At 41.1% G+C, this 25,471-nt stretch overlaps 1 protein-coding gene across 4 annotated transcripts in view; it reads right to left on the bottom strand.

The window, feature by feature from the left end:
- Positions 1-205: 205 nt before the first annotated feature.
- The window catches only part of mbd2 (methyl-CpG binding domain protein 2), a 45,507-nt gene continuing 20,241 nt past the window's right edge, over positions 206-25,471 (bottom strand). For 2 of the 4 annotated variants that reach the window (XM_083983811.1, XM_083983808.1), the window contains 2 exons: positions 14,845-14,978; positions 206-965 (listed from right to left, as the gene is read on the bottom strand). In XM_083983811.1, the coding sequence (XP_083839937.1) occupies positions 14,861-14,978 (118 nt within the window). In that variant the 3' untranslated portion in view covers positions 206-965; positions 14,845-14,860. The remainder of the gene's footprint in view (positions 966-14,844; positions 14,979-25,471) is intronic. The other 2 variants (XM_083983809.1, XM_083983810.1) reach the window with 2 other exon arrangements.

Genomic DNA, 25,471 nt, shown 5'->3' with positions numbered 1-25,471 from the left:
CTAGTCAGGATATCAGCAGCCTGGTTTAACACAGAGACCTCAACCAAGGTGTGTTTCTGAACTTCAGTCATTAGGCTAAGCTTGGCTATAATCATGTGCCGACCCTGGCTCTGTACTGTGTGTGTAGAATACCGATTATCAATACTGCATCATCAGAAACAGAAATGGCAACAAGTGTGAATATAATCATTTATTTACTCCAGTCCAAGAAATGTACACATATGTTCTCTTAAGGTACAAAATTTGTCTTAAATAAGCAGTTGTTCCATTTCATATTCATGTAAAATTCTCATTATTTAATTAAAACCCCTGAAGACTTGTTTTCAAAACCGATGACGATCTGAGACCACAAACAACCAAACTCATTAAAGAGCACATTTAAATTTAGTAGAAGAGTTCGCAAAAGCTGTCCAGCAGTTTGCAACCTGACTTTGGGTTTATAATGAGGGAAGTACTTCTGTATGTTTTTAAATTATTTTATCAGCATTATATAAAAAGAAAGAACTTATACCTGAATTGAAAAAAAAAAAAAAAAAAAAAAAAGACGAGATAAGTGCTTGTTGTAAAGTTCGCACAGATTATAAGTCACAGAAAAAGATTAAAGGCTTGAGTTGTTGCTTTGAGCTGGTGGCTCCTCCTGCTGTTGCTCCTTGTTGCAGATTGTGCTGCATAAACCTGTAGATGTCTTTAGTCACTTGTAGTTGTTGCTGGTGTTTGTATGCCTGCTGATGAAATTATTGCGGTTGGTCTCCCAAAGCTGATGGATGCACACGGTTGTGATGTCATCCTGGAAAAAAAAGGAAAATTGCTTTCCTTGAGGTTGAAACGATCGCCCACTTAAGACAACGGAGGTGCAGTGCAGTGTGGGTTAAAGTCTGTGGGTGGTCTGCTTTTGGTTGGTTGGTTGGATTAAGATGAAGATGATGATAAACCTGAGGCATGGTCAGCAGAGAGACAGAGAGGCTCTGGAGGGAGAGACGGAGAGAGACACAGAGTTACTGTCGGTCATCACGCATCAATCTGAAGAGCTGTAGTTCAATGACACTAAAACACAGGAGAGACGTTGAACAACCTGCTGACTGTCTGAGCTGGAGCTGTGGTGAGGTGACAAGAAACAAGATACATTGCAAACTCCATAATGGATGATAGAGCTCCAACAACACTCAGTAACTCAGATTCCCAGTAACATCAAAAAGAAGACTGGTGGGGATGCAGCACATCCGCATATTAAAGGGATAGTAGCATTTGTTTTTAAAGTGAGGTTGTATGATCTCCAAATAGCCCCTAAGTACTTTAATTGCAGTAGAAGACTCTCTGCACTCCTCCCGTTAGCAACGCCAGCCCATAGCCCTGCCCAGAGATTTACAACATACAGTGTTGTGAACAGACCCAAAGAAACGGCCTATTTTCACGGCCTAAAAGAGGTTTTACCTGAAAAAAAAATACACAGTTCCATTGTTGCACTGCACTTTGAAGGGCTGGAAAAAAATTATATTATAGCAAACAATTGAACTGTGTATTTTTTTTCAGGTAAAACCTCTTTTAGGCAGCGAAAATAGGTCGTTTCTTTCTCTGGGCAGGGCATGGGCTGGCGTTGCTAACGGGAGGAGTGCAGAGAGTCTTCTACTGCAATTAAAGTACTTAGGGGCTATTTGTAGATCATACAACCCCACTTTAAAAAAATGCTACTATCCCTTTAAACACTAGAGAAGCAGCTTTGAATGAAATTATGAATGAATGAATGAATGAATGAATGAATGAATGAATAAATGAATGAATGAATGAATGAATGAATGAATCAGGGTTCCTACACATTTGAAATTTCAAAATTCCATACTTTTTCCAGACCCTAATTTCCAGACTTCTCGGTTAAATAAATTAAAATAATTTGTAACATTTGAGTAAATAGATGTGTATCATGCAAAATAAAATCTGCAATTAATGCTTTGTTTTCATTATTCTGAATTTGTGTGCCATTATGACACCAAATAATTTCCAGGAGATTGTAACAAACAGCGTATACAAAATAAGTAACCTTCACATATACTGTAGACTAAGCCCAGAGAAGTATTAAGATATATTTCCATACAATAGTTTCCATTTTCCATACTTTTCCAAACTTTCCATACTTGTGTAGGAATCCTGATGAATGAATGAAAAAACAAGTGAATTTATTTAACCCTCTGGAGGCGGGGGTTATGTTTTACTTGATCAGAGATATCTCTATCTGCCAATATCCAATTGGAACACACATTTGCCGTCCCAGCATGTGCCAAAGATGGTTGCTCTGTTGCCTTGTATGAACGTGATTATTGGAAAATCAGCTGTAAATGTAGCTAATACATAATACATAGATTACCATTTACGCATTTTACACAAGCTAAGACCAAGACATAGGCCTCGTGTGGAAGGAGAAAGTCTGTTCACTGCTGTGAAACTGTTCTCATGCCAGGCCAGTGGGGCATTTTTGTAAATAATCTAAATAATATACATATTTTGTATCATAGTAAAAGCGTTTTTTCTTTTAGCCCTAATCCCCAAGACCCCAGAAAACAGTTATAGTGTCTGTTTTTTTTAATTTCCCTTCCTTTTTGTAGCTTTTTCTACATTATATGACACCACTACAGAATGATATATTCTGAAAGCCCAGGTTGCCCTGAAAGAAAATATGTCAATTACTTGATTGTGCATCACAGGGCGGAAGTTTTACAAGCATTAATACACTGGTGAGAGAAAATGCCATAGACTCTGAAGGGTTAAACAAAGCCAAATAAAGTGAAAAAAACAATCAAAAACAAAACATGTTACAAAGTATGTTCCATTAACAAACACTAAAACATTAGTTCTCTTCGTTATGTGGGCATCGAACGAGTGGAGAAACCACCCAGAGGTGGCAACCACGAGCGCTTGCTTCTGCAACGAGAGGCTTATCACATCTATGCTTTAAATACTCTGTCGCCTAATGGCTTAAACGAAGAGTTTGACATTAAACCATTCCTTTGAAGGGTTTTGATAGCTATTCTCTGGTAACATTTCGATTGCTGTAACTGTTCTTCTATAATGTCGAAATAGTTTTTTATAAAATATATATTTTTCTATATCTTTCTACATATATTTTTCTATTGATCTTCTCTATATTAGCGTACATATATTTTCTGTATCTCTTGTTATTGATTGCCTCGTGTTTAGTATCTGATAACATTGTGGTTATGTGTCTCATCTTATTATGTGTTTTGTAATTGCACGGATTTTTGATGTACACAATCCATGATATGTCTTTTGACGTTTTAATTGTTTCAGGCCTGATATGTTGAACAGTGACCTGTATATGGATTGTTATGTAAACATGTGTTGATGTAACTACTTTGATTATGCTGGGAGGGCAACAGGTGACACTAATTACAGGCATCCTCCCCCTATTTATGTGCCCCACCCCCCTACACATCAGATGACCTGATGAAGATCCAAGTGGTCGAAACGTTGTCCTTATAATAAATTCTTGGGAGCTTTATTATAGCAGTTGTGCGGACATCGTTTGTTTTTTCTCCATTAACAAACACTGTCATGCCCGAGAAGGAGTGGGAAGAAGTATTCACTTGTTTAACCTTCCCCCTCCTTCACAGCTGAGTGACTAATCATTATCAGAATAAAGAGTTACTAAACTGTTGTGAAGCTTTGCACTTTGCTCTGCACTTTCACTGATTTTATGCTTTTATTTCATTATTAATCATTTTATTACTATTTCATGAAAAGTTCTTCCTTTTACACCAATGCTTTTAATGTGTTTTATGTTAATGCCGTTATTTTTATTCTTACTGCAATAATCAAGACCTTGTGATTCAGTTGAAAGCTCCAGATGAAGTGGGTACTTGGACAGGTTGGTATTGTTGTGGAAATGACTGTTCTCAAGGTCAAATAATTACTGGGACAATAGGCTTGTGTTTTATTCTTAAAGGGATATTTCAAAAATTTTTGGCAAATTTGCCCATTGCCGTAAACCCTGTAGTCTTTCGATTGGCGGGGCGGAAATAAGAGCTGCTCAGCTATACGGAGGCATATTTCCACATTTCCCTCATCGAACTCATCAAATACACAATCCAACAACACTTCTCCCAGCCCTTAGTCCACATGAGGGTGAGTAGATAATGAGTGAAATTTCAATTTTGGGTGAACTATCCCTTTAACGCTGCTTTCTGAAACAAGGCCCAGGAGAACCAAACTCGGCAGGTCGAATAGAAAGAAAACAGTCAGGTCTTATTGTTCATTTTCTCCTCTTTTTGTTTGATTTCTCTCTTTGTTGTACAATAAACCTGTTTAACTTGATAGCTCATGTGATGGTCAGACCTCCTCCATGCTTGTGCAGTGCTGCTGGAACATGTTTGATCAATAAAACATTTTTAGCATTAAGGTCAGAATAGTTTCTAGGGTATAGATAACAAAATAAACATGGCCCATGCCCACAGGAGGGGATTATGTCGATAAGAACGCTCATACATATAGACGTTCCAGCAGGTGTGTTAATAATGACTCTGACATCCTCTGCTATGAGAGAAAATGTGAATCTAATAGTGAGGCTCCATGCAGACACCTCGCAGCAGAAGTCTGCCTCCCGCCTTCATTGACCTCAAATGAACTCGTTTGGCTGGTTAGAATAAAACCCACTTAATAAAAGCCTTCCGCAGCATAAACTGTCTCTCAGCTGTGTCTCCTCCCTCCCCTCCCGATGAACAATAAACATCAGTCTCCGGACACAAAAACGTCTAATTAATGTGAAGAGCCTCCATGCTAATTATTAGCTCCTCCATTAACCCTTCTAAACCCTCTCCCTCCCGCTGCATTTACAAAGCGGGGCAAGGCCGCAATTAGGACGGCTCGTGTGCAGATGCCTTTTTGCCTTCACAGAAAACATTTTAATTATACATAAAAACACCAGAGCGAAGCAGCAGGCGTGTTACCACGAGGAAAACCATCAGAACGAAAAGCAAGAGACGTTATGGACCCGGCTTTCCATCTTAATCCTCCTTTGTGCCGTTTTGTATCCCCCCTCTCTTAGAATTTAAGTTTTTATTATTCCATTTAAATACATCTGAATCCTTTTTGATTGTGCCATTTTGAATCCCGCCCCACATTAGGTCCCTATACTTTCCATTTAGAATCCCTTCTTCCAGTTTTGAATGTTTTGTTGTTGTCCCATTTGAACCCGTCCCGCCACTCAATCTATAATCCCTCATTGCGCCATTTTAATTTCCTCTGTTTACATTTTGAGTACCTTCAAACATTCCTTCTTAAATGTGCCTCTTTCCTTCTCCTTTCCATTTTAAATCCTTTTCACACAAGTCTGAGTCGCCCTTGATTCCATTTGTGAGACAGAATTTCTCTGTTTTTTCAATGCACCACTTTGAGTTCTTCATTATTCCATGTGAATCCCTCCTCTCCTTGTTCTTTGATTGTATGTAAATCACTTTGATTTGCCACTGTGCATGAATCACCCCTCCCTCTAATGTTATGTCATTTAAATTTCCATTTAACCCCGAGTTAAACTAAACCTAATTTCTGTTCTGAATCCAACTTTGAATTGAATCCCTAACGCTCCTGTTGTCCTCCTGGGTCAAGGAAGAAAGGAAGGAAGGGAGGACAAAGTGAAAGATGGGAGGAAAGAAGGAAGGGGAAAAGGAAGGAAAGATAGAAGGATGGAGGGAACAGATTGGGTCCATTGAGTCAAAAAGGAAGGAAGAAGTGAGGACAAGGGGAAGGAAGGAAGGGAAAAAGGATTGTGGAAAGAAGGAAGGGAAAAGGGAAGAAAAGAAAGATGGAGGGAGGGAACAGATTTGTTCAAGGATGGAAGAAGGAAGGAAGGGGAAAATGATGGAAGGAAAGAAAGATGGAGGGATAGGGAACAGATCAGGTCGGAAGGATGGTGGGACCATATTGGGTCAATTGAGTCAAAAAGGAAGGAAGGAGTAAGGACGAAGGGAAGGAAGGAAGGGAGGGAAAAAGGATTGTGGAAAGAAGGAAGGGAAAAAGGAAGGAAAGAAAGATGGAGGGAGGGAACAGCTTTGTTCAAGGAAGGAAGGAAGAAAGGAAGTGGAAAAGGATTGTGGAAAGAAGGAAGGGAAATTGAAGGAGAGAAAGATGGAGGGATAGGGAACAGATCAGGTCAATTGAGTCAAAAAGGAAGGACGAAGGGAAGGAAGGGAGGGAGGGAAAAAGGATTGTGGAAAGAAGGTAAAGGGAAAGGGAAGGAAGGAAAGATGGGGGGAGTGAACAGATGTGTTCAAAGAAGGAAGAAAGAAGGAAGGGAGAGGACAATGATTGTGGAAAGAAGGAAGGGAAAAGGGAAGGAAAGAAAGATGGAGGGAGGGAACAGATTTGTTCAGGGAAGGAAGGAAGGAAAGAAGGAAGGGAAAAGGGTTGTGGAAAGAAGGAAGGATGGAGGAAGGGAACAGATTGGGTCAATCTGACCCAGAAGGACAACAGGAATTTTGAATGACTCTATCTGAACTACCATCTTCATCTTAAATCTTCTTTTTCAACAGCTGAGGGATTCTCAGTGTAGCGTTGTGAATCCTTCAGGTGTTGACAGAGTCAGTGTTGCACCAGGAGGAGGAAGCAGGTGTTGCTAAATCCACACGACTTTGTGTTTCTTTGTTTCATTGTTTCAGTGTTAATGTGTGTGTAGCCGAGTGTTTTCTTATTCATTGCTTCAGAATTTTCATATTTCAATTTGTTAATCTTTGGCTCAGTCTTAATTACTCCCTAATAACACACACGTAGACACGCACACAGACACACACACACACACACAGCAGTTATCAGCCTTGTGAATGAGTCTGAAGCAGATAATTCTGTCTCTACATCCACTAATTACCAGCATCTGAAAAATGCTGCAGGAGTCTGAATCAGCTCCTCTGGAAATTGCAAGATACACAGCTAATAATCTCTCCCTCCCTGTCTCTATCTATCCCACACACTCACATAGCCATACACACACACACGGTCCCAGTGTTTTGTCAGTCAGCAGTGTGAATCTCTAGTCTGGATCAGATAGAAACGACAGTCCGACAGTGAGTGAAATCCTCTTCTTCCTCTTCTCCCCAGAGTCAGATGGAGAGATGGATATCAGAGTCATCTGTGTCTGTGACGCAGACTCATACAGAAGACGGAGAACAGTGGGGGGTGGGAGTTTTAACAGCATTTTTTTTTATTCTTGCATTCAAGGATGTAATGTAGAAGCGAGCACTATAAATGCAAATGAGTTCTTAGTCTTAAAAATAAAAAAATAAAAGGCTGGTGATTATTTTTGAGCATTAAAGGGTCTGTTTGTGACTTTTTTTTCTACTGCTGAATATGGTTTCTTGTCAGGAGCAGCTGGTGGTGGTGACGGCTGCTCAACAAGTTCTTTGCTCATTGATGTGTTCACAAGGGAAGAGGTCATAACGTGCCCTCTGAACACTTGGCTAGAAAATCTGAGGCTTTTTTCCCCTTTATTATTGTTATTGTTTATTTTATTTTTCATTTTTCTGAATGTAGTTGACTGAGAGGTGGTCACTGCACTGGGCCTTTGGCCTGATGACTCCCGCTCTATGCTCTGGAAGTGGGAGAGAACGGGATAAAATGTCTTCAAGTGTGAAAATGTTGTATGTCTCTCATTGTAAACAGGCAGCGTGATAACCTCAATCTAGCCTTCTCTGCACTCTGTTTGCAGCCTGGTTCTGGTTATGTGTGGTGTGGTATGAATGTATTCATGGAACTACAGCTGCTATTCATGTGATGTACTGTATTCGGGTTAGGGTTAGGGTTTTTGTTGTTGTGGCTGTTGTACTGTCCAAAAAAGAAAAAAAAATAGAAGAAAGAAAGAAAATCTGAGGCTAGCTAGTTAGCATGCAAACTTTAGCAGGAGACAATATGTGGAGACAAGAGTTAAGGCCCTTTCACACTGGGGACGTTAACAAATAAACACAAAATTTTGATGCGAATTATTCACCGCCGAATATTTCGCAAGCTAGAAATGCTAACTAGTCACATTCAAAGCTAATGAGGCCATTTACACCTGGCATTAGCATGTGACTCATATCCAGATTGTATTCTGCATACAATTTGACCAGATAGCATTTTAAACCTGGCATTAATAGGCGTCTCCAGTGTCCACATTGAGATCCAACTGAGATCTGATCACATATTTGCATGGGTAAAGTAAAGAAGAAAAAAGAAAATAAATAGTTGTTGCATAGTTGTATGACAAATAAAAGACACAGAAAAAAAGTGAAATATGAGCCAGCGAAATGTGACTAGTGACTAGCGACATGAATATGTGACAGATGACAGTGATAAACCAAAGCCCTGTATAGCACACCTACTCGTTGATTATCCCTCACATATTCAACACCGGTTGGTTTACATTAGCTAAACCTGCTGTGCCATTGTCGTCTTGTTACCAACTACTACCTCCAACACAGCAGCTCACTATCTGAACACTATCCTGACAACCGAGCTGTTCAGCGATGCTTCAGCACTCACTGTCCTTCATTTGGTGACTCTTTGTAATGTTCCTGTCCCATGTCAAAAGAAGACAGGGTGGTGAGAGACACAGGTTGTGGACATTGGTGTTGTGTAGGGTTTATGATATACTTCCTTTCCATGCAACATGGGTTGGTTGATGCATTTATCCGCCGGACGAAAGCTCGAAAAAAAAAAAAAACCACTTTGAAGAAATATTATGGTGCGTTTTTGCTGCGTAACATTCAATGTCTGTGTGAAAGGACTCGAGATGAAAACCAGACTTTGAAACAAAAATACTGACGTGCAAATTTTCTGCATGAAAAATAAGTCCCCGGTGTGTAAGGGCCTTTAGGGACAGTGATGAACAGTTCTGGAGCTCCACAGGGAACTGTTCTGGCTCCGTTCCTGTTCCCTTTGTATTAAGGGGACTTAAGATACAACTCTGAGTCTTACCACATCCGGAAATGATGAAATGACACAGCGATTGTGTTGTACATCAGGAAGAGGCCAGAAGAGGAGAACAGGGATCTGACAATGATCCTCAGAGAATGAAGCAAGAAGACCTAGCTCCTTCTAAACTAGGGCCGAGGATTGACTTTCAGAGGTCTAGGTTCAACCTTCATCCAGTCAACATATGAGGGAATAAAGGGTGGTTCTACCATCTAAGTGACCTTTTCATTTGATTTCTGGTGTCAAAATCATCAGAAATAGTGTGTTCATTCGTCTTTGTATGATGTCTGGTCTAGGAGCTATGAAAATTGGCGTATTGTATCTAAGAATTCTATTGGTCGCTCCTTTGTTGCGCATTCAATGAATGCACAATCCTTACAAGTTGTACCTCGTTGGAAACGTGACTAATCAGGCTTTCTATTGGTCTGAAAGACAGCACCAACCGGAGTTATTAAAAGAGAGAAATTATGGACTGAAAAAACATTTCCGAACTTTTTTTGAGTAATTTATACAAAAATACTACTTGGAGTTAATTTTTCTCTGATAAAGAGTGGTTTTATCATCTCTGTGACCTTTTCATGTTAAAATTATCAGAAAATGTGTGTTCATTTGTCTTTGTATGATGTCTGGTTTAGGAGTTATGAAAATTGGCGTTTTCGCCATTCGTGCGGACATAAATTCAAAATAGCCGCCAAAAACACCCATGGGACATTAGTTGACCCAGGCAACAAGCAAAAATCTTAAGTAGACACCTTAAGGGTCCTAAAAAACCATGTTTCTAAAATGTTTGTCTCGGGGACATTGGGACCCCTCCTTCCTACTAGACTAGAAGGACAATAGGGTCATTCTAAATAGTCATAAATACCACCTGGACGGGAAACTGCACTGGTCCCTGAACACTAACACCATCGACTGGAAGGAGCAGAGTCCAATCTTTCTCTTCAGGAGGTTCCGGTCCTGTGACGTCTGCAGTGAAATGCTGCTCATGTTTAACAGTCTGTGGTCAGTGAAGTGTTTTATGCTGCAGTCTGCTGGAGCAGCAGCAGTTTGACCTCAACACAAGGAGACTGGATGAACTGGTAAAAGACTGGGACTGGTTTTGGCTGGCTTGTGAATGGACAATTCATATTATTTATTTACAGCTGTTTTCCGTTATTATTACCACTTATTATTGGATACTTGAATTGGCCTGTGGAGGATATTAACTATCTCGCCATGGGAAGGGATTGTGTGGTACCAGCGTTTTTCCTACATTTTCCCACAAGTCCATTTTGGTGATAGAACTAATTTAAAACAAACTTTTGAATACATATTGCTAAGCTAAGTATTTAAATGCTGTGACACCGCTGGATTTACTTTGTTAAAGGATGTGAACAGCTCCACTGCTGCTGCGGGTGAAAATGTGCTGTACAACAACAACAACATAATGGTTTTGGACCTGTTTCCTCTCCGTCCTTTGTGTTTTTATTTGTGCAGCGTGGAGGGAACATCAGGGTGCTGCTGACACCTACTGTTCCATGTTTCCAAGAGCAGAACCCCAGGAGTAGGCTACCATAAACCCACTCAGGCATAAAGCAAACATAAATAAATAAACAGGAAGCAGCAACAGGACTCACAACGGCAGGAAACAAACCAAACATTTGTTTTTTCTGGTTTTATCGACAACTCGAAAGCTGCCCAGGAGACACACAGACACACACACACACACACACCGTCTGGCCACTGCCCTCTTCTCTGGTCCAGCTATAAAAACCCATTAGTAATCACTCCTCAACTCTTTTCACCCAAACGACTTCTATCCAGCCAATCTGCATAAATCTGCATTAATGGACGATTTCCCCCCACTGAAAACAAATGTGCTTTAAAAAAACGGCCTTGTCTGTTGGCTTTTAGAGAAACAGAGAGCAGAGACACACACGCTGTTTAAACTGAAAACACATGCACATACACGCACACACGTACAAAGACGCAACTGTCATTTCTACTGAGAACAGATACATCATGACAGACGCATGTGCACTGGAATCATCATCTTGTTAAAATATGAACATAAAATATAGTAATATTTAGATCAAATAAAATGCATTTTAGAGAAATTAAAGATTTGTATCTGTCAAAAATAAAGAATATATATAAATGAGCACAAAATTAATCTATGAAATAAAAAATATATAAATGCACCTCTACCAATACAGCAGGTATGGTCACAATTCCTTCCTGATTTACAGTGTTGAATAATGACAAAAGGTTTCCCAGCTAATCATTAGGCTATATGCAAAAGTTCAAACAGGACATTAATATTAACTGCCCTGAAACAGTTGTTCATCTCTTCTGGCTTTGCTCTCACACCGAAAAACTGTGGCCAGACCTCAGCAGGCTCATCATTGATTTTTGGAAGCAAAATGTTATTTTTTGTTTTTATTTCTGGCAAAATGTTATATTCACAAAAGTAAGTCTACTAAGAAAACCCCTTGCTTTGTTCGTTTTCGAATAGAAATGGAACTTTACTTTAAGCTAATTACCAAATCAACAAATGAAAAGTCTATTAAAACTTTAAACCTCTGTAATATGTACAACCTTTCTGTATAATGAAAAAGATTTACCCCTGGCACATGTTTTTCTATATGTCCACTGTATACTATTTGTATCTCAACTCTTTACAAATAAATAAAGCATTGTGTTTGGACAAAAAAAAAAAAAAACTCTGGCGGAAAACTACCTACAATAACCGAAAACGCTTCTGTAACTTCCGAATTTCACAATAAAAGTCTCTGCAGGTTGAAAAAAAAACTATAATTAAGAATGGCAAAAGGTGTTAAGGGAACATTATGATGTCATAGCGAAACTGACCTTTGACCTTTTCGGATATAAAATGCCATCACTTAATCTCATCATCTCATCCTTATGGGCTTTTTATACTGTGTCACACACACTAAATGAGATTGTGAGTTCTGACTTGTCACACTGACCTTGACCTTTGACCACTGAATTCTAATCAGCTGTAATCGTCTCATCAACCTTTTCTTAAACACCACCCTGAGGACAAACTGCACTCGGGGGTTAAATCATTTCACAGCCAAAGCTGGACTTAATCTGAACTGAAGTCAGACTTATGTTAAACCGGTCTCAGCCGCAGTCATCATAGAGACTCTCTCTCCCCCTCAGATCTCAAACTCTTGCAGCAAAACCTTCAGAGTGAGAGCAGCAGCCCGGTCTGCTGTGCTTCCTCGTTGCCACAGCGACCCTGACCTGGATAAACAGTGAGGAAATAGAAGGATGATGGATGGATGTGTGAACTTCTGAAAGTAAATGTTTTTTAATCCGGTTTTGTTTACAGGCTCTGCAGAGTGAAATACAACCAATAACCAAACAAACCGCACACACACGCACACACACACACCTCGCATTAACCATTTACACACACAACAAGCCCACAGCCCATCAATCACACACAGACATACACACACAGTCTGTTAGTCTGCTGCATGGCTGACTTTCAATCAGATGCTGAGAATCCCATCAGTATTCACAACAATACACACACACGCACACACACACACACAGCAGTTCTGACAGTGCAGATTGGTTCTGCTTCTGCATCATTCAACACACTGGAGCTGAAGCACAGATATTGAGTCATTCATGTCACATCAGTGATTCTTCATTGCTTTACTACAGTTCTCTACTATAGCAGGTCAAAGACATATATCAATGTTTATAGCTACTTTCAGCAGCAGTTTCATACTTAAGTATTTGGGCTTATTGTTGGTCAGAGCAGGGAAAGAAAATGTTTTGGCAGACACTGCGATTGCATTCATTTAGAGAGTGAAAAAAGAAAGGTAAATCCACACTATAAAGCATTAGTTAAGCATTAAATACTGAATTCATCATTTATAACACATGAATACTCATTAGTATGTAGTTTATAAACACAGTTCAAATGTTTTACTCATCCTTGATAAGCACAAACTGTATGTATTAATGCTTAACTAATGCTTAATAGTGTGTATTTATTATAAAGTGTTACCAAAAAAGAAAATGATGGTGATGTTTGTTGGTATCTTTGCATCTGGAGAATATGGTTTGTGGGTCGGGGCGTCTCTGTAGCACCACAACACTTATCATGGCAATGTACAACCATGTTACGACATATTATTCCTCTATTAAAAAACAACTGCAGCACCTGGAAACTGCACTCGACCATATTGAGATTTCAATTACATTTCCATTAATTGTGCAGAGCCAGTGTGTAACTAATCTGACAAGTAATGGCTGCAGTCCCTCCTCCCAAGTTACAACTTATACAGACGTGGACAAAATTGTTGGTACCCTTGTGTTAAAGAGATAGTTCAACATTTTGGCAAATTGGCCCATTGCCATAATCCCTATTGTCATAGCAGTAGGTTTGTTATCTTTAATTGTTGGTGCAAGCTATTTTAGAACAGCGGAGCAGAGCCGTGAGCTGCTCAGAGCTACACTACGGAGGCTAATGGAATTTCTTGGTTTCCTCATTGCAACGGGCCAATTTGCCAAAATGTTGAACTATCCCTTTAAGGAAAGAAAACCCCGTTCATAAGCTACAGACAGTTTCTCTACCCTTTTTACAAGATCATGTCTTGCTGTGTATCATGTATTGAAATTGTATTTGGATTTTAAAATGATTTCTAAATAAACAAAAACAAAAACGAGTGAACACCTTGATAGTCTTGAGATTTCATTGAACCCTGCACAGATTCAAGACACCATGTGCCAGCTGCAGCAAAGCAGCTCTAGAACAGAACCGAGCTGGATCCATGTTTCACAGTAGGTACAGGTTCATTTTTGCATCTGTGTACGATGCAAAAATGATGTGACTTCACAAAAAGTTTCAGTTTTGGATCAAAAAGCTCCAGTTTAGTCTAATCTGTCCACAAAGCTTCTGGGAGAACGTCCTTTGGTCCTTTGGTCCTTTACTTTTGTCAGTTTAAAGTTATTTCAGTGACAACTGTGGGTTTTTCTTTCTTTAACAGAAGGGTACTAACAATTTTGTCCAGGTCTGTATGATGCCAAGAGGTGTTTTTGCAGAACAGATTGATGTAACAGTCCTCATAGATACTGTAATTGAGTTAAACTGTGTCATAATTACTGTATGAATTTATGAATGATGGCCAAAAATGTGTTTTTGGGGCCACAGCAGCCTCAAGCTTTGACATTTGATGACCACGATGTGATTTGTTCATCTCTCAGTCCAAATGAACATTTTTGCTAAACTTTAAAAGGGCGTTGTTGAGACATCCCGTTCTCCGGAACCAGTGGACAACACATAAACTTAAAGCCTGTGGCTCTGACTGTCATCGTGACAGAGGCACAAAAACTATCAGCAACCTCCTGTCAGAGATTAGAGGCTGTGAGTAACTCACGTCCATGTATTTCAGGACCAAAGCCGCGCACGGCCGAGAAAATCAAAACGTCCCTCTGCTTCACACATCTGGGGAGTGAATGTGTCTGAACAGGAAGCCACAGACTTTTTATATTGTTTCATCTCCTCAACTGCTTTTATTTCCCCTCTTTACTCTGACACATCTTTCATCTGGGTTTCTCAATATTCGGATTCTGACTGATGTGCGGCTCCTCTCACCTTCCTGCAAGCAGGTTGTGTTACCATGACAACTGGCTATCAACTGGCTATCATCTCCAATCCAATCTGCATCTTATCAGAACGGTTGAGGTTGGGACGGTTCATACAGTATGTTTTAATATTTATTTATTCTACACCGTGGAAACTGGAATATTAAATGTCGGTTTGTAGATGAGAAGAAAATCTTATTGAGGCTGCTCGACCTGAACCCTTCTCTGGCTGGAGGAGCAGACACGTTAAAGAGGAACAAAGTGCAGTAGAAGCCAGGAAACACCTACCTCACCTGCTCCGTCTTCAGGCCGTCTTCCACTCCAACAGCTCTTGGGTGTTTTCAGCAGCTCGCGCCAAACCATCGGCCATCAGCGCCTCCTCCAGACTCCTCCTGGCCTGGCGCACTTTCAGCTCCTGCTCCCTGTTCATACATAGATGAAGGAGAGGAACATGTCAAGATCAGTCCTGTTCCACTTCATCCTTCGAGTCGAAGTTAAAGCAGAAGTAAGTGATCCGGTGGTTTTGGCTAACTTCTTGTCAGCCGATGGAGTTAGCAGTCCCCGCCCTCGTCCCTACATCACCACATTCACGTGCATCCCTTGGCTGCACACACAGAGAGGACCGCCCCTTTATGCCGTTCTCTCTCCTCATTGGATAAAGGTTGTAGGATACAAGGAAAGTTTTCTCCTCGGCTTACAGCATAGCAGAGTGACTGACAGACCCGTGTTTCAGACCAAACACTCTATAGAAGTGATTGCTGTCGGAAGATTTAAGAACTATTTAAGACTTATATTAACACAAATATTCCGCTTACTTCTGCTTTAATGTTTGTGTCAAATGTATGTGTAGATATTACACAGCAGACATTTTATTGTACATTGGTATTGGCCCTTGCATACATTGGTACTGATGTGTGTGTGATGTTTTGCTGTGTGGTCAGCAGTGTTGGGCACATTACTTTGAAAAAAAAAGAAGTTATTAGTTAAAGCAGAACTATGCAGGATTTCAGCTGTAATTATTGTGGCTCAGAGTCACTGTGATGGTTGAGTGACCTATTATGAGGTGAATGGGGTCTAGGCCAATGCGCCCACCCCCCCCCACTGGCTGAAAACCGCACTTGCAAGATCAGTCCTCCCGGAGGATTCATTGACGAGATTTGGGACACCGAGACGGAGGACTCCTCCGTCTCGGTGTCCCAAATCTCGTCAATGAATAGAACTATCGCGAGAAACTGCCTTACGGCAGTACGAGATAAGAACGCAGATGACGTCATGCATGTCATGAATCGTGATTGGTTTGAGTTTGGAAAGTCAGAGGAAACCATGGAAACATGAAATGTTTGTACTGATGAAGTTTGGCTTGTGGCTACAGGGAGCTAATGCTAACACGGACACACAAACACACCATGGATCTTTTATAAGATAATGTAATACATCATGACACACACACACACCTTCGCGTTTTGGAACCTTTTATTTATTCATGTGTGTGTATGTCTGTGTCTGTGTCTATGTGTGGCCGTAGTAGCGTTAGCGTTAGCTCCGTGTTAGCGTTAGCTCCGTGCTAGCAGGGCTTAGCAAACACCGCTCTCTACCTTCAGCAGTAAACACAGGCACGTGTAGGGGGTGGGAGGGGGTGGAGGAGGTGGTGGCGGCGATTTTTTTTTTACGACAGTGACATGTGCCTCCCAGAACTGTGGGGGAGCTCCGGAGAGGGAAAAAAAGAGAAACCAACGAAGGAGCGAGCTATTTCCGGCCGACTTGCATAGTTCTGCTTTAAAGGGAAAACGAGGAGTTTTGGAAAGCAAAGTGTTTTCACACTACATTTCCCATGAGCCTCTGCGTAGGCCTACATGGTGAAATTCTTGGACCGGCACAAGACGGACGAAAGGAAAACATTTGCCAATAATGTTTTCATTAATCAAGAATGAAAGTCGGAGGTTCGAAGACGATCAGATACCGTCATAGTTCCGACCATAATCGGCGGCGGCGTTATTCCCATGACCCGCCGGGCAGCGTCCACAAAACCGAAAGTAGGAAATATTGGGAGAGCCAACCACTAAATAATAACAAAATAACGATAGAGACAAAACGATATGTATTTATTGAAAATTGACCCATTAACAAGTGTGGGTAATGTAGATTCATCCACATTAATATGAGACTTTTTTTTATAACCAAATACAAACTCTTTGTTGTCTCTTTAAATACAAATACAATGTAAAGCTTGCCTGAGGGTGGGGATAGAGGACATGTAATCTAAAAGGTTCATTCTCTGAGGAACAGGAATCAGATCAGGAGATACACAAACACAGTAGACAGGAACTTCTAAGTTAAGGCAGCGATGGCAAATCCTCATTCTACAACATGTGAAATCATCACCCCATGCAGCATCAGTGTGATGAATTCTTTACTGACAAGTAAACTATTTTCTACAGCTTTGCAAGACCAGTGAACAAAACTCAAATTGTCTAAAACTTCATGAAAAGTGAGAACTATGACAAAATGTCTCAAATATTTGGTCAATGAACAAGAACCAAAAAGTAATGTGAAAAACTGAAGAATGAACAAAGAAACTGCAGGAGATGGATTTCCAAGGACGCAATTTATTGTATTAGCTATGTCTTGATTGTCACGTATGAGTGTCTGGACCCCAGGAAGAATAGTCCTTACCAAGGTGAGGACTAATGGGGATCCATAATAGAACTAAACTAAACAATAGTGTGTACAAATATGAAAAAAAAAATGCGAAAAAGATAACTTTCTGACTGAATGAATGCCCCAGCGCAGTGTAAAGATGGATTGGACACAAGGGTGTATCTTTGGGTTAAACATTGGGGGGGTTACGATCTCCGCCCAATATACTGTATATGTGTCCCAGTGCAAGGAAGAATGCAAAATCATGAACTTATAATAAAAAGCACAAGGCTTATTCACCACTTTATTTTGGCATTCCCATACAGTATTCATTCATTCATTTTCTACACTGCTTATTCTGCACTAGGGTCACGGGTGAGCTGGAGCCTATCTCAGCCGACTTCAGGCGAGAGGCGGGGTACACCCTGGACAGCTCGCCAGTCTATCGCAGGGCTCCCGGGGTCAGCCCTATATTCCCACAGCCCTATGTTCCCTATGTTTTTCACTGAAAATTTTGAAAATTAGGCCCTACGTTCCCACAGTCCTATATTCCCCTCAGCCCTTTGTTGCCTCATTTCTAAGATTTTTCTTATTTCTAAGAATTTTCTCAAAATGAAACTCAAAGTCAAGTTTTTTTATTCATCATTTAGTCATTTTTATTTTTATACCGCATTTAAAGGGATGATTCAGAGTAATTTCAACCTAGGGTCCTTTGCACCATGACCTCGAGCCAAAAGCTAAAAGCTACATTACATCTGTAGTCAACTGCTACTGGATAATAGGTTGGATGTAACTGACTACCAAGTTGGGAGAAATGGGGATAAAATCTGATGCAAATTGATCATAAAGGAAATGTGGGAACGTAAGGCCTAATTTTGGAAAGAAAGAAAAAACCTTAGAAATGAGGGAACATAGGGCTGTGGGAACATAGGGCTGAGGGAACATAAGGGCTGTGGGAACATAGGGCTGTCTGAACATAGGGCTGTGGGAACATAGGCACGCTCCTGGGCATATACAGACAGACAACCATTCACACTCTCATTCACACCTATGGACAATTTAGAGTCGCTAATTAACCTAACCTGCATGTCTTTGGTCTTTGGGAGGAAGCCGGAGTACCCGGAGAGAACATGCAAAGTCCACACAGAAGGGCCTCAGCCGGCCAGCGGGTTCGGACCCCTCTTGCTGTGAGGTGACAGTGCTGCTAACCACTGCACCACCGTGCCACCATGTTATAGTAGTAAAAGCTATTTCAATCATTTACCACCATTATTTTTTATGCATTTTATTTAATTGTTCATTAACACGTTTATTCTGACAGCACTAATGCTTATTATTAATTTAAAAATCATAACACCACTTGCCACCGTGTAGCTATTTCTTACCAGGCAGAGGAACTAATATAATTTGTGATTTAGGCAGCTATGAACATAGCACCACACCACACCTTGTCATTAAGACAATGTAAAGACCAAATGTGATTCAGAGAGAATTTCTGTGCTGTCCAATTATGACTGGTTATATTGGCTGGATTAGATTTCTTTTAAATGATGTCCTTGTCTGGACCTGAGAAAAATGCTGGAATTCAACATAAAGTTAACTCTCCTCCCAGCCCAGGATTCTCGAAGAAACGGTAAGTTTGTGGGTTTTGAGTGGACAAAGCATCCAACCTTGGAATGAAGCCAGAATAAAGGATCATTCAGCCTATATGCGTTTTCTGCAGTAGCTGTTCACCACCACTGCCACAATAGGAGCACAAACATTTTTCACAGACATGTAGAAGGAGATATCTTAACCTGCTCTGTCTGTCCACAGTCACAGTCACAGCAGCTCAGCAGCTAACAGCACATTGTAACAAACAAGCTCAACAGAAGTTTGTTCTCAGTTAGTTAGCCATGAACCTAAAATCTGGTAAACGGCCGGTAAAGCAGCTGCTGACTGAGAGAAGCAGCACAGGAGGAGGCCAGGACACCCATTTGTTTCCAATAGAACTGGGTTTATTCAGAAATGTGGAAATACACTCAGAATTACCCATGCTCTGTCCATGTCTATAATTTAGTTTAATCTGTGAAAATTTCATTACAGGCCCACAGAGGTCTGCTGCTTGTATTTCAAATTTAACTGAAGAAGACGTCCAACATCCACTGGGTAAGGCATGTGGATAGGAGCAGAATGAATGAATCCCAAGGCAAAAATAAAAAATGAAAAAAAACAGCCCACTTTCTCATTTGATGCAATAAATTTGCAACCTTTAAACCACTTTTATTGAGGATGGCCCCTGACTGGTGAAAACCATTTGCCTGAAGGTTTAACAGTGAAAGACTGCAAATAAATTGATAATTTTCAGTCAGGGCAGGATTTCTGAACTCCTCAAAAAACAAAGACAAAGATTAAATTTAAATCAGCTAAGAAGCCAAAAGTCTCTTCACCCAATGACACTGCTTGACCTCACTGATGGTGCTGGTGCTGAATGGGAAAAAAGTCCTGTAGCCATGTTTAAGTCTAGAGGAGGGGACGCAGGAGATAATGAAGACCATCTTGACTGTGTCTGACTCTGCTGGCAAAGAATAGGGGTTTGGTTTGTGTGGTGCACAGAGGTACGCATACCCTTACCCAACTTAAAGTGATAGTTCACCCAAAATTGAAATTTCAATTCAACTCATTATCTACTCACCCTCATGTCGACTAAGGGCTGGGAGAAGTTTCAGAGTCCTCCGTGGCTTCTCTGAGTTACAGGGGGTCTCGGCGTAGCAGTGCATGTCCATATAACGGTTGCAAATGGATACCAACTGTCTTCGTAACAAAAAAACACACCAAAAAACATCCAAATACCTCCATGCTGCTCGTATGTAAAACTCCTCCCGGTTTGTCAAATTTGGACAAACTGGGAAGAGGACAGACCCTGGTTCGTCCAAATTTGACGAACTGGGAAGAGGAGCTTCCGCTACAAACAAGCTTGAAATATAGACTTATTTAATTTTTTTCGGGACAATTTCGCATTTCAGGGCTTCAATACAAGACGGACATTACATACGAGCAGCATGGAGGTATTTGGATGTTTTTTGGTGTGTCTTTTTGTTACGAAGACAGTTGGTATCCATTTGCAACCGTTATATGGACATGCACTGCTACGCCGAGACCCCCTGTAACTCAGAGAAGCCACGGAGGACTCTGAAACTTCTCCCAGTCCTTAGTTGACATGAGGGTGAGTAGATTATGAGTGAAATTTCAATTTTGGGTGAACTACCCCTTTAATGTTATGTCTGAAAGGTCCAGTGTGTAAAATGGGGTAAAAACCGTGACATCTAGCGTTCAGATTCTAGATTGGACCCCTCCCATCGGCAAAGTGATGGTGGCCTCCAAGGACAAAAAAACTTGTTTAACACAACTGGGAGTATTTCAGGAGGATGGAGTGATGAGGTGAAGATCTAAACCTTTTTACAATATGTCTGCTGTTTCCTCCTTCTTCTTTCCTTCCGCCTTCTTCTGCTTCGTTGGTTTATTTATGAACGTGAAACTCTAGCAACGTGCTCTCTGGCTGGCTGGATTTTCCCTTCGGGCTGCCGTACAAACATGGCGGCGCAAGATGGCAACACTCTCTAAAGCAAGACCCTTGCAATATGTTTATATAAAAGAATAATTATAAGGCTACGAAAACCAAACAAATTTTATTTTATAGCAATTATACACTTATACATATTCTTGATAGTATATTCAGATTTTGCCAATAAACCTTGCTAATTATTACACACTGGACCTTTAAAGGGACATTGTGTAACTTCTCCTGTTATCTATTCACGAAAATCGATTATTTGGTTCAAAAGTCTGTTTTTCATTAATCAGTAATCCCCCCCATCAACAAACTGAAGTGTTCCTTTCAGCTCTGAATGAGCCGTTCATATCATTCATATCTCCATGGAGCGGGTAAGCTCGGTGCTGCTGCCATGTGGTGTCGCCATGTTTTTACGTTCAGTGGCAGCGTGACGGTAGGAAACCACGGAAACTCAGCGGAGACACCGGAGCTGTCGGCTCAGGTCGAGGTGGCGTCTGTGAAAAGTCACCGCGGTAACGCAGTGAGGAGGAATGGAGCGTTACACTGATGCTGCATTCACCTGCAGTCGGACAGACGGCCGTCGCTAACAAACCAGATGTCATTTTAGTCACAGAAGTCCAGAGAATACAACACGACATCGCCATGACAACATATTGTCACGTGTATTGTTTTGCCTCGTGCTGACGGGCCACTTGTTTACATAGAGGCTTGTTTGTGCCGTTACGTGCAGCGGCTGTCGTCCGTCTGCCGTCTGCCCAATTTCACGTGAATGCAGCATGAAAAATACGATTGAGTTGCTTGCGAACCGCAACTCTAGATGGGAGTATACAATATACCTTTACATAAGACAACAATTAATTTGCTAACTTAATTATATGACTGCTGCCTCCTTTGGACAGTGTTTTTTCTCCTTTTATATGACAAACCAGCTATTTTAAAGTTATAAAGGAGAAAACTAACTGTATAAACTAAAACAGCTTTGTACCAGGCTGTGAACATGTTGATTTCTGTTGTAACATTGAACATAATGAGACTCTATGAGGACTGACTGAGAGGTGAGGCCAGACTCTGCATGCTGCAAATACAGTACCATGGACATGTCAATTTCCTCACTCCACTCATTTCCAGAGTCAATCTGATGCACCACCCAATGACACAATTTATATCAAATGAACCCAAGTGGACACTCGTACTATCTTTAGACTCCGCTTCTAATTGACCAACATTAAAAACAGATAAAGAAACTAAATGTGAGCAGGTCTGCATGAACTCAAATGACTCTCAACTATAGCTCTTCAAATCCGACTAGTATTTGCTGTGTGTTTGCTCAGAGACAGAGAAAATATGTCCTAACCTTTTGTCAAAGTGTGTGTGTGTGTGTGTGTGTGTGTGTGTGTGTGTGTGTGTGTGTGTGTGTGTGTGTGTGTGTGTGTGTGTGTGTGGTGGTTGGGCAGAGTCTGATGTGGACGAAGAGGAGGGGAGAAGATGAAAAGGTGGAGGAGGGAGAGGAAAGGAATGAGAGCGATTTAGGATGACAAGCACATTCAGCTGGAGGAGGGAAGAGGGAGAGAATTGGAAATTAATGGAGGGGAGAGATAAGAAAAGAAGGAGGAGGCACGCTGGAGGGAGGGAGGAGATATAAGAGGAGAGGAGAGAATGAAGGGAAGAAGGAAGGTGATGTTAATGAAACGGGTGGAAGAGGGGGGAAATGAAAGGAGTGACTGGAAAAGGAAGAAGGAAAGGAAATAATGGGAAATAATAAATAAAAATTGAGGATTTTAAAGGAAAATTTGAAGAGTACAGAAGGAGAGAAGGATATTGTAAAGGGGGGAGAAAGGGGATGACTTGATGATAGAGGAATGAGAAAAGAAGGGAGGGGAAAAGATAACTGGATGAGGATGGAAAAGTGAGGACAGACGAAGGGAAGGACAAAATATAGGTGAGGCGAGTGAATCAAAACAAAGAAGGAAAGAATGGGAGAGAGGGGGAATAAAGAGGAAGGAAAGGTATAGGAGGGAGGAGGAGATGAGGGAGTGAAGGATGCAGTGATGTATTCCAGTGATTCTGCTGTAATGGCCTCAGCCAGCTGTTCTCTACTCCATTTTCCACTGGACACAGACACAGACACACACACGGACAGACAGTCAGTGTCCCCACAGTGCTCCCTGCTGTCAGGCTGCAGTAACTGCCTCTGGTTCTATTCACACAGAGCAGGGGGGAGAGTCAGGTCACAGGTTTAAGGCTGGAAAACAAGTTGACACTATACTGATTAAGAGTGTCAGTGTGGTGTCTGTGGTGATGACTGATCACTGTATGAATACTATGGTCTGTGTCTTCCACTGCAGCGTACCATAACCCCTCTACATCACTAACACATGCAAGTCACAGCAAGGGCTTGCCAAATCGTGCATATCACAACCCTCTCTCCTCCCCTCTCTGTCTTGTTTTCTCACGTTTCTGTTAGTTCATCTTTGTGTCTGTCTCTGTTGTTCTACTGTCTTGTCTTTGCAAAATGAAAAAAATTGAAGTTTTGGGGAAAGGCAGCATCCAAAAAAGGTTCCTGATGCTCCAGAAAAACAAGAACCAGGTCAGAACCTTATATAAAGCTGTACCTTGTTGAGATGTCACTAGCTGGCATAAAAGGCAGCATATTCATGACATCATCCCACTGCAGTTACATTACAGGATGTAAACATGTTCTTTTTGGGGGGCGTTTGATGAAAAGACTGATGCTGTCGGACCATTTACTGTGACTTAAAGGGATAGATCACTCAAAATTGAAATTTCACTCATTATCTACTCACCCTCATGTCAACTAAAGGCTGGGAGAAGTCCTTAGTTGAGAGTCCTCCGTGCCTTCTCTGAGTTACAGCGGGGCTAAGTGCAGTACTGCAAGTCCATATGACGGTTGCAAATGGATACCACTTTTCTTCGTAACAGAAAGACACACCAAAAAACATCCAAATACCTCCATAGTGCTCGTATGTAATGTGCGTCTTGTATTGAAGCCCCAAAATGCGAAATTGTTCCAGAAATCTCGCGAGATTCAATTGAATTGAATTGAGATTTGGACGGACCAGGAAGAGGAGCTTCCGCTACAAACAAGCTTGAAATATAGACTCATTTAATTTTTTTCTGAGCAATTTCGCATTTCGGGGCTTCAATACAAGACGGACATTACATATGAGCAGCATGGAGGTATTTGGATGTTTTTTGGTGTGTCTTTTTGTTAGGAAGACAGTTGGTATCCATTTGCAACCGTTATATGGACATGCACTGCTACGCCGAGACCCCCTGTAACTCAGAGAAGCCACGGAGGACTCTGAAACTTCTCCCAGCCCTTAGTCCACATGAGGGTGAGTAGATAATGAGTGAAATTTCAATTTTGGGTGAACTATTCTTTTAAATAACATGTGACCAAGGGCTGTAATAAACAGACTCCACAGCTGATGGAGGACAGACAGCCTCCTCTGCACTACAGTGGCCAGGAAATGACTTCAATTCTCATACATTGACGACATGTCTGAAGAGATTTACTTCTAAAATTAGAGCCATGAATTCCTACTGTATGTCTACTAAATTAACCAATTACCATACACTTGCTAAGTGACTGTTAAACACTGAACTATGCAGCCCGTATCCCAGAATGCATTTCATTTAAACCAATATTCACAATAAATAACGACTCGTGAGGATTGTACTAAATAGATCAAAGCTGTTATAATATTCACTATAACACTGTTTTAGCTCATGTTTGAACATTTTGACATGTTCTTGGTGAGGATGTACAGACTTTAGAGTGTTGATGAGTGACAGTCGTACTTTACCATCACCGCCTGTGTTATGTGAGCGTTGGAGGCCGATGTCGCTAAATTGCTAGGAGAAGCATGTCTGTCTGTACAGCTTTGTCTCTGCTGTGTCATCACTGGTGCTGCTGCTCTGTCTCTCTACACAGCCTACAGGTTACTGGGATGTTGGATTCCTTTTCATTAGAATTCATTTTTGACAGGAAAACATCTCTAGAGTGCCACTTGACACGCAGCTGTTGAATTAATGGTTCACAAATGATATGCTTGTATTTTTTATGTCAGTTTTATGTGATGTTAATGTTTTGATGTGAATGGCAACAACAGGTCTTTTCTCTGTCTGGTTTTGCTCGGAGCTGAAGAGATGCTGCTGGCCCAACATCCTGGGTCCAGACTAGAGCAGCACTCTGCAGTCATTACTGGGTTACTGTTGTTGTAGCTTGAAGACCCACAATCCATCATCAGCATGCATGATGAGTTTCAAAATGTGATCATTTTCCTTCCTTGAACAAAAGTGATCTTAAAGGCATAGTTCATCTTTTTTTGAAGTGGGGTTGTATGAGCTACAAATGGTCGTTAAAGCCCCAGTATGTAACTTATTTTGCTTTTTATTAGCAAAAATCAAATATTGCTTTCATAAATACGTATTTCACTGAAGTGGAATCACACCCGCATACAAATGAAAGCTTTCTCGTACCTTAGTATGAGTTGTTACAAGTTGTTACAAATATACAAGGGGGGGGCGCACAGAACCGAGGCGGACATGTTGCATCGCCATTTTTTAGTGGCAGCGTGACCGTAGGTAACCACGGAAACTCACCGGAGCTTTCGGCTCGGGAAGAACGTTTTCCAGGTAGCGCCTGTTAAAACTGTCACCACTGTGTAGTGTGAGAAAGGACGGAGGCACTGGTGTTGCATT

The sequence above is a fragment of the Trachurus trachurus genome, assembly GCF_905171665.1.
Source record: "Trachurus trachurus genome assembly, chromosome: 12".
In the NCBI taxonomy this organism is placed as follows: domain Eukaryota; kingdom Metazoa; phylum Chordata; class Actinopteri; order Carangiformes; family Carangidae; genus Trachurus; species Trachurus trachurus.
This window is presented reverse-complemented; position numbering and strand designations above follow the sequence as displayed.